This window comes from Seriola lalandi, unplaced genomic scaffold (genome assembly GCF_002814215.2).
Source record: "Seriola lalandi dorsalis isolate HSWRI2012SDOR001 ecotype SW California unplaced genomic scaffold, Sedor1 jcf7180002054672, whole genome shotgun sequence".
NCBI classification, from domain to species: domain Eukaryota; kingdom Metazoa; phylum Chordata; class Actinopteri; order Carangiformes; family Carangidae; genus Seriola; species Seriola lalandi.
In genome coordinates this window covers 2,464,026-2,472,917 of record NW_019525225.1, presented here as the reverse complement: position 1 = coordinate 2,472,917, position 8,892 = coordinate 2,464,026, and the positions used below count along the sequence as shown (strand labels likewise).

Genomic DNA, 8,892 nt, shown 5'->3' with positions numbered 1-8,892 from the left:
TTTCACACTGCTGCAGCTGGGGAAATTGTTTATCCCTTACGAAAGATTCCTTAACCAGCTGTTGCTGTTTTTTGGGATAAAAAAAAAAAAAGAAAAAAAAGAGAGATTTCACAACAGGCTGCTCAAGTGTAGCGGTGCCTTCTGTTTCACACAAAAGATTTTTTAAAACTTTTCTTTCATAAACACACTTAAAAAAAAAAGTGTATAAATAAACAGCCTTAAGCCATCTTTTGATCTGCATAGTAAAGGGTTAAAAAAAATACCATGTTTTCATATTTTTCATCAATGGTGGCTGCAATGTTTGATAAGTAAACATCACAGTATATTTAAGCCTTCAACCACATTCATCTATCACAGGCATGACAACGTAATAAAAATCTCCCACCTAATTACATGACATGGACGCATCAGCTCTCAGGCAGTTGTAAAGTTTAACTGCAAAACTTGTTGTGCGGTTAGCAATAAAAATCTTTCAGTTGCTAATCATGTTTCAACCAGAGGAAACCACGTGTAGCTGCCTCTGAGGAATATGTGCTCCTGGATAATGAATATGTAATTTTATCTCATTGCTCCTCCGTCTGAAAAAAAAAAAAAGTGGGAGGAGGGGGGTGTCAGGAGGAAACATTGTACCATTGAAAATAATCATTTACACTCTTAAAACTCCCAAAACTACTGTTGTTTATTCTGGATTTTCCTTCATGTAGAAATACTTTGTACACATTTACATTTTTCCTTTGAGACAAACTGGTGTGAGTTTCCAAACAAACTACAAACACTCGATAGCTCCAGCATATATCAAAAGCTGACTAATTTACACTTCTAATATCAGAAGGCTTATCTTTACTAGATATGTTTCAGCTAAAACACATGGAGGGACAAGTTCAGTTTTTCAATATTTATAAAGTGGGAAATGATGCCATAAATACATTAACAACGAGCTTGTCCTCATGAAATGCTATAAAAAGAATAAAAAAGTAAATGCGGAGATAAGTCAGTCTCTTTCATTGTTCAGCCACTGCACAATCACGTCTGTGCTGAGAATCTACTGTCCTGTTTCTGTGACAATAGAGAGATCCAGGTCAACGTGCACTGGAAACGTCCAGCATCGGAGGCTCGTGCCTGTCCAGAAAGCTCTCTTTGCTTTAGCTTTGCCGCCTCACCGCTGATACCGGCAGGGCTGAGGGACCCGCTATAGCTGCATGTGTGGGGAGGGTGGGGGGGGAGGGTGGTAGAGGTCCTATTCAAACAGCCCTGGCCTAAATTAGGCCTTCACAACCTGTCTAAAAATAACAGGGAGCTAGACAGCAAGAGAAAGAGAGAAACAGGGTCTGTGCTCACATATGCATTGGCCATGTGCAGAGTGAAGAAAAGTAGCACGCCTCTTGTAAGGGCTGTATTTGTGTATGTGTGTGTGTGTGTGTGTGTTTATGTGTGTATTTCCAGCAGCGGAAGACTCAGTACATTGCATCCTCGTATATGTCCGTCCGCAGGCAGAAGAGGATCCCTCCGCCCAGCATGAAGATGGTTGCTCCCCAGCCGAGCCCGTAGCCCCAGTTGAACTCATGATATGTCTGAAGAACCGTTCCGTCGATGAACTTGATTGGGTAGAGGACCAGAGCGCAGGCCTGCAGAACCACTAGAACCAAAGGAGAGTCAAATATAAGATGATGTTGTTTCGTACAAATTTAAAATTGTACCAGCAAAGCTCTGCACTTGTTACCTCTCACAGTTTTCATTCTTATTAGTTGACTTACCACGAGAGTGGAAACATTTATCATTGAATTGATTCCACCTCTTGTTCCAGCTTCTTGTCTTACATGACAGTAAATGGAATATATTTGGGGTTTGAACTGGTGACCTCCGAGGCTGAAAAATTAAGCCAACACGGAAGTACCAAAAACTGCACTTCTTGGAATGGCTTCTTGAGGTTGGCTCCAAAAGTGAGTCAATCCCCATAGACTCCCATGTGGAAAATGCCCAAATTTACAGCAGAAATAAACATGTTTACAGCCTGGTACAAAAAATGGTTTTGGATCTCTATGGCTAATTTCCTTCTTAATGACAACTGTACGGGGCTTGAATTTTTATATAACTTACCTGTTTAAATTTCATTAAGGCTTTAAGTTCTGCATAATTGAGGTTGTGGACGCTTTGAGTGACAATTGAGTGGGCATATGCTTGCCACAAACTGGCATGCACCGAAGTCTCAGCTCCACACACGCCCCACCTCTTAGCCCATCTTTGGATTAACCGAGAGTTTGGCGAGGTCAGGCACTACCAAGATGGCGACGATGGAGCAGCCCACTCTGAGCTTCAAAACCACTCTTCAGAAATCTATGGGTGACGTCACGGAGGCTACCTCCATCTTTATATACAGTCTATGGACAAAGCCAGCAGTGTGAAGACAATCACCTTGAGCTTTGGCATTTGTCGTTACTCTGACATTTCACAGACCAAACGATTCATCAATTAAGAGAAAAAATAATCTGCACATTAATCAGTAATGAAAATAACAATGAGTGGAAACCTTACTTACCACTATCAACACACCATTATTAAACTTCTATTTCTATTACCAGAACTACAATTGGTCCACTTCTGCTACCAACACTCAAATGTTATAGTAGTATTGATAGTATTTATAAATAGTGTACAATGTTTTAATATATAGTCTGCCTATGAAAATATGAAAATATACTTTTTTATCTTTGAAATTTTATCCTTCATCTTATTGTAATTATTATTATTGTACATGAGCCTTTCAGCACATCCTGCCACTCCCACATTTCAATGTACATATTGAAAGATCCTTGAAACTATTGTGCTACTACAGCTGCTGCCACCGTATTGTATTACTGTTGCAAGAACCCTAAGCTCTATCACTACAGGGTCTGTTTTACCTAATGTTTTATTGCCCTTGTGTCCTCTCTGCACAAATCTGTTTTATTCCTCATTAATCCTCCTGCTCATTCTTCATCATCACATTGGCACTTCACTCTTTATTTGTTAAATTTTCAAACTTTTCTTTTCTTCTTTCCATCTTCTAAAATGCTTTTGTCCAACTCTGAATGTCATCGTTCTTTTCAGACTTTTTAAACAATTTTTTGTATTTCTCCTGCTTCACCTCGTTTCACACCTTAACAAGGAGAAGGTCTGTGCTTTCAGAGAAGTCATTTAGTCCTTAAAAATGCACCATTCAAATCAAAAAAACATGTCATGGTAATGGCCTAGCTCTTTTGAGAACATGGATCTGACAGCTAACACACTGCTGTAAATGCAGAGATGTGACTGTGGCTGCTTATGAAAAGAGGCTGAAGGATGAAAAAAAGGAGGGTGTTGTTCAGTGTCTGCGGAGAGACCCGGGAGCCAGTGAAAGTAACTACAGAATCGTTATATTAGTGATTATCTTCTTCAAGTCAGTGTTTCTGCTGCTTCAGATGATCTCAGCAAAACCAGCCTATAAAAATTTATCATTATAGGCAGAGCAATATAAAATATGAGTGCTTTTAGGAGCCATTAAATGAGGAAAGATACATGTCAAAACAGGTTTATGTAATTTCAGTTGAGCCTTGAACTATTTACCTTTAGTGCTGCAGGGTTTATTACTTTGATGAAGCTCCAAATAAATGGGTTGGCTACAAAAGGTTTGATTAATTTATTACTCTTGACTTGTGATGCATTTGAAAAAAATTATCATCTATTAAAAATTTGTATTATATGTATTTGGCAGTAATTTTATTTTCATAGCAAATTTCAGGTGAGGACCAAAAGTGCTTTAACAAAATAAAGCATGTGTTTTAGCATAAAATGTTTTTCTGTTTCTCAACTAGTCATCTGCATAAAAAGGCAAAAACACTTCAAGGACAACAGTCTTTGTATGACACATCTTCCTGTGGGTCTTTTGTTCAGTGGAAAATTAAGGCCTGACTTTTCTCCCTGACAGTGACTGACTAACACAACACATTTCCGCACCCAAAAGTAAAGTCTGTGCAGTTCCTTTATTTTGTGAAATATCAAACAATCGTCATTATTCTTTTGCCCTTGAAACAAAATTACTTTTATTGCCTCCATCACTGTGAATCATTTTTCCTTTAAATCATTCAGCACCATGGACTACCGGTGGTAAATGTGTTGGCGTCATTGTGAGTGTAAGAGCATGTGTGTGATCAAAGGCGTTCTGCGGTCTGCTCTCACTGCAGTTCCTTTGCGTGCGCGCCTGGTGACTCCGGAGGAGAGGACTGTGTGCAACTACGGCTCCACCTTTCCTTCCTACAGGACGGAGAAGTGGGCGTGCAGGAGGACGGGTGGCGGTGCAAGAATGTGGCGGTGTTGATGGAGGCCAGACTGAGCTCGCAGCCCGCTGAGGTCATATTTCTGGACAGAAAATAAATACCACACAGCCACAGTCCTGCCAAGGGGCATTTAACAACCAACCGTTCTGCTGCTGCTCTGCTGATGACTGTGTGCCTGTATGGAGACCTTATTCTCACCAGGATCTTAAAGCAATTACACACAGGAAAGGATAATACTGCATTCCCACGCTTTTCAGTAAATGGATAATAGTCAAAGACATGGCCATTATGTCGACTGCACACACTGGTCCTTTGTGACTGATGTTTCCAGGGACAGAACAAGACTACATTTTTCTAAACGTAAACATTTTTCTGCAGTTTGACAACATCATATATATATACACATTATTATCTATCTGGAGGAATTTCTGTAGCTGAGAAGAATGACACCACTCTCAATGTCTGTCTCTTAAATGTGTGCTACAGAGCACAAAGACTGCAAACAAGGGGAAACAGCTCTGTCCAAAGTCAACTAAATGTTCTGACCAGCACCTCGAAAGCTCATGAATAAACATTTTACAGATGCAAAAGGTATAGGAGCGATACGAGTCTTCTCATCTACAGAAACTCATGTCAAATAACCAAATAAGTGTATGGTTTGCCAACTAGTCCTTTAAGTTAATGAGGTAAAACTGCAGGAGGAACATTATTTGTGATAATTAAGAATGTCTGTTTTATATAATCCAATTTTGTTTTGGAAACTGGTAAAACAGGAACTACACACGAGTTAAGTAGAGGTGAGTGGTTAATGTTTCATTGCTGTTGTTAAAGTAAAGTAAGCACAGGTTATGAGTCAGTTATTACAATGCCTGTATAGTATATGGAACAATGGATCTTGACTGCTAAACCTTTCCTCATAATTAAGTTTTATAGATAGATCCTCCCTCACCAGTGTCAAAATTTGGTTTCAGCCGGAGCAGCTTCAAGGATGCATGAGAAGTCCAACTACGAGGCAGTGCTGGCTGAGGAGTCTGTGGTGGCTGTTTTTTTTTTCACTCTGTGACTTCACTGTGTTGGTAACTCTGCAAATTCTGCGGCTACTTTTTCTTGGCGCAGGAGCGAGCAGCTCCCCAGACTCCACACCACAGAAAACATGAGCTCAACCAGCAAGCCTCCTTCAGCTGCTTCTTTTCTTCTGCACCCTTTTATTTAATGTGAGCACTGGAACAAAAAAAAAAACACTGTCTATATGGAAATTGTTGTGGTTGTGGTGAATGCGTAAATGTACCATCTTTCTGTTTCAAAATGTGCAAAAGTATGATGTGTTGGAACATTGGATAAATATTCATACAAGGTGAGAAAGTGCAGAGGGGGAAGGTGCTAGTAAAGAAGAGGAAGACGTACCTGCAGTGAAGAGGAACACAGCCACGGTGCGGTAGTGGTATCTCTGTGTCCCCCGGCAGAGGGAAATAAGGGCCACCAAAAAGGCCACCAGGGTTGCCACGGCACCGGCCACCAGCAGCACCAAGGTGGCAATCTGCCAGTCTGCAGGACGGAACACATGCAGGTTAAAGCGGAGCATCCCACTCGACAACAAAAGCTCGATTCACAGAGCAGCGCTGTTGAATTGAACCGCTGTGCTGACAAACACAAAACAAGTGCTAATCCCACAGAGTGAAGTGAGTGAAGCACAACAAACTGAGGCCTGCACGACACACGGCCTCCATCAGGAATACACGTAACAAGAACCTGATTAGTAACTCAGCAGTCACAGTTATTAGATTAAATATGCAGAATGTACCTGAACTACTTCTTATTACCTGTCATCATGCATGTTTAGTGGGTTTAAGTTTGTATTTCAAAGATATTCAAACCACATGCATCCTCTGAAACATTATCATTATTTCCACGCTTCATTTACAGTATTCTGAAGGCAACATAGGCCGAAAATAAATCTCTGTATATTTCTGAGCTTCAGAACAAGCTGATAGTTGATGAAGTCTTTAACTTGTGGTTTCCAGCCTGTTCCATGTCGGTTCAGCCCCGGAAGCTTTTTAACAGCACATTTATTCTATTTACTTCAAACAAACTGCATTTGCTCCTGCTGGAAAAGTAAAACTCATCGCTTCCAGTGCGTCAGAGGATTCTTCCCTGGAAATACCTACACAACGCTCGTTTTTTTTTGGGACTCAGCTTTAGTCTTTATTCAGAAAAGCACTGAGAGAGAGTCTGAAACCAGAAATGTATTCCTCCATCCCTGCCTGCATTGAGTATTCCCTCTTTGATGTCCCACTTATCACTGTCAGAAGAAAGCCAAACCTCAAAAGACTTGACTCAAAAGGAAAATTTGCATTTGATGAAGCTAACAAGCTCAGCGAACAATCTTTGCTGGGTTTGTGTGTGTGTGTCTCTCTCTCTCTCTGAGCTACTGATTCACTTTTCTTTAGGGTGGTTAAAAGCAACATTTTGACAAAGACACGTCTGAACTCGATTTGATTCATCCTTCAGGGGAGACATTTTTTTCTGACATCTTTGGGCCATTATGTGGTTACAATTTTAACTAAAATAAAAAACCATCTCTTCAAAGAGAATAAAACAGCGTACTCACATCACTGGTATGTCTCTCTGTCACTCACTGACACATTCAGTCATTATACTGTTCCCATCTACATCATTTTAGTCACCTGCAATTTGTCCTGTATGGACTCGTGTCTATCATATTACATCACTCCAAAGATGAGCTGAAATTTAAGACTCCTGGGATAGGTATGAAAATATGTGCATAGTAAATCTGCTTCGCCTTTTTGGTGAACTGCACCTTTAACCCTAACACACCCCTCCACCGCTGCTTTAATGAGCACTGCAGACACTCAAAGCGACAAACCGCCTCCTATTCACCCCGACACATTCCACAATATCAGAGGGCAGTCAGAGAGCAGCCTGTGTTTCCCTCTTTGTAGCTGTTTGTGTCTGTGATGGTGGTCAACGTGCAGCAAAAGTCACTCTCTCCTGTTAAAATCATATAACAAAAATCATACTTTTGGCAACCAATTAGGGCAAAACTATTATATATGTTCATTAAATTTATATTTAATTCTCTTTGGCGTGCTTTCAGCCTTCGAGTCTTTTTTGTGAATATCTTAACAGTCAGCTACTGTATGTTTAATGGAGCTCCACAGTACCAGCCACCAGACAAATGCTGGTAAATCTGGTACATTTAATACGGATTTCCTCCCCGGGTGGGGAAAGGAAGGGGGTTGGGTGCGTGAACACTCCTGTCATGTGGCTTTTATGCTTGACAAAAGGCGACCTGGTGGGTCCAGGTCTAGTGAGGTGGACGACGGGGAAGATGCTGCATGTGTCTTTTCATATCCCCTCAAAGCCTTCTGGGTGGTTAGACTGTGTTAACTCTTTGTGTGCCAAAGGGATTTCTTTTTTTTTTTTAAGTTTCCACAGAATGCCATCATTGTTTATTTTTTATCCCAACTAAGGAAACTGACATTGCATTCACAAAGAAGTAATGTTAAATTACTCATAAAGAATCAACGTTTCAACATGATGCTGATTCACCACCCTTTATGACTGATTCGTTACTCACAGCAACAATGAAAAGAATGATAACTATTACTTAATCTACATGGTCACAATTTACACTCTGTTGTCTTGTGCTCATGCATGAATCAGTCAAACCATGCTGGCTGAGCTGAGCATCACAGTGTGTTTGTCATAGTGACACCACGTCACTGCTCTGGTATGAAGAGAGGAAATATTTCAGCAGCACAAGAAACCATGAATGCCTGGACAGAGACCAAGAGGCCAACTAAAACAAATTCTGGCTGGGAGATGATGTCCATAGAGGCCAGTCTGATGGTTTGTACAGTTCAACAAATATTCCTCTTTGTTTGTTTCAAACACTGGATGTGCAGCCTCTTTATGGCTACTAACACATACTGAAAACAAGTCACTGATAACATGTTGGTTTAAAAACATCTCCACAACTTACAGAGTTAAGGTATTTATACCATATAAAGTACTTCTCCACAAAAAGTAGTACTACAGTGATTCAGCCTTGAGCTCTCAGCTTTATGTAGCACATATTTTCAACATCGTCCTACACTGAGCAACAACAGGTCAAAAACCACAGCAGTTTGCCACTATTCTCAAAGAAAATAACAGCTTCCTAACACCAAAAGTAAAAAAAGTTATAAACAACAAAACAATAAAATGTGAAGAAAAAAAAAACAAATGTGCAAAAAACAATCATAGAGACTGATTCCTACCAGATGTGAGGGTGGAGAAGCAGCTCCACTGAGGCTCCTCTGTCTGGTCCCGTGCCTCGGACTGGGAGCAGGACTCCCACAGAGAAAGGGAGAAATGCTCGGCGGTGACCCAGGCAGGGCTCAGCAGAGCCACCACGTCCAAACACAGCGCGAGAAAGACGCACAGCAGAGCGATCAGCTTGAAGGGTCGGAACACATACACCTCGTTCACAGACATCTTCTCAGTAAGAGATAAACACCGCTGCAGGTCAGTCACTGTGAGATCAGCTCGCTGGAGGTCCGTGTGCGTCTTCTCCCACCATAGCCTTCACTGCTTTTCT

The 8,892-nt window shown here is 40.9% G+C and overlaps 1 protein-coding gene across 1 annotated transcript; it reads right to left on the bottom strand.

The window, feature by feature from the left end:
* Nucleotides 1–654: 654 nt before the first annotated feature.
* LOC111666292 (transmembrane protein 47-like) lies at nucleotides 655–8,892 on the bottom strand. Its single transcript, XM_023421598.2, has 3 exons — nucleotides 8,573–8,892; nucleotides 5,697–5,837; nucleotides 655–1,636 (listed from the first exon to the last, which is right to left on the bottom strand). The coding sequence occupies exons 1-3, from the start codon at nucleotides 8,787–8,789 to the stop codon at nucleotides 1,455–1,457; spliced, it is 540 nt and encodes a 179-aa protein (XP_023277366.1). The 5' UTR covers nucleotides 8,790–8,892; the 3' UTR covers nucleotides 655–1,454.

What these genes read in the sequence shown, in the direction of transcription:
- LOC111666292 (XM_023421598.2), bottom strand. Translation starts at nt 8,789, where the DNA reads ATGTCTGTGAACGAGGTGTATGTGTTCCGACCCTTCAAGCTGATCGCT. An exon ending in CTTCTCCACCCTCACATCTG is followed by an intron (nt 5,838 to 8,572) that starts GTAGGAATCAGT and finishes TCCGTCCTGCAG; the next exon opens with ACTGGCAGATTGCCACCTTG. An exon ending in TGTGTTCCTCTTCACTGCAG is followed by an intron (nt 1,637 to 5,696) that starts GTACGTCTTCCT and finishes CTTTGGTTCTAG; the next exon opens with TGGTTCTGCAGGCCTGCGCT.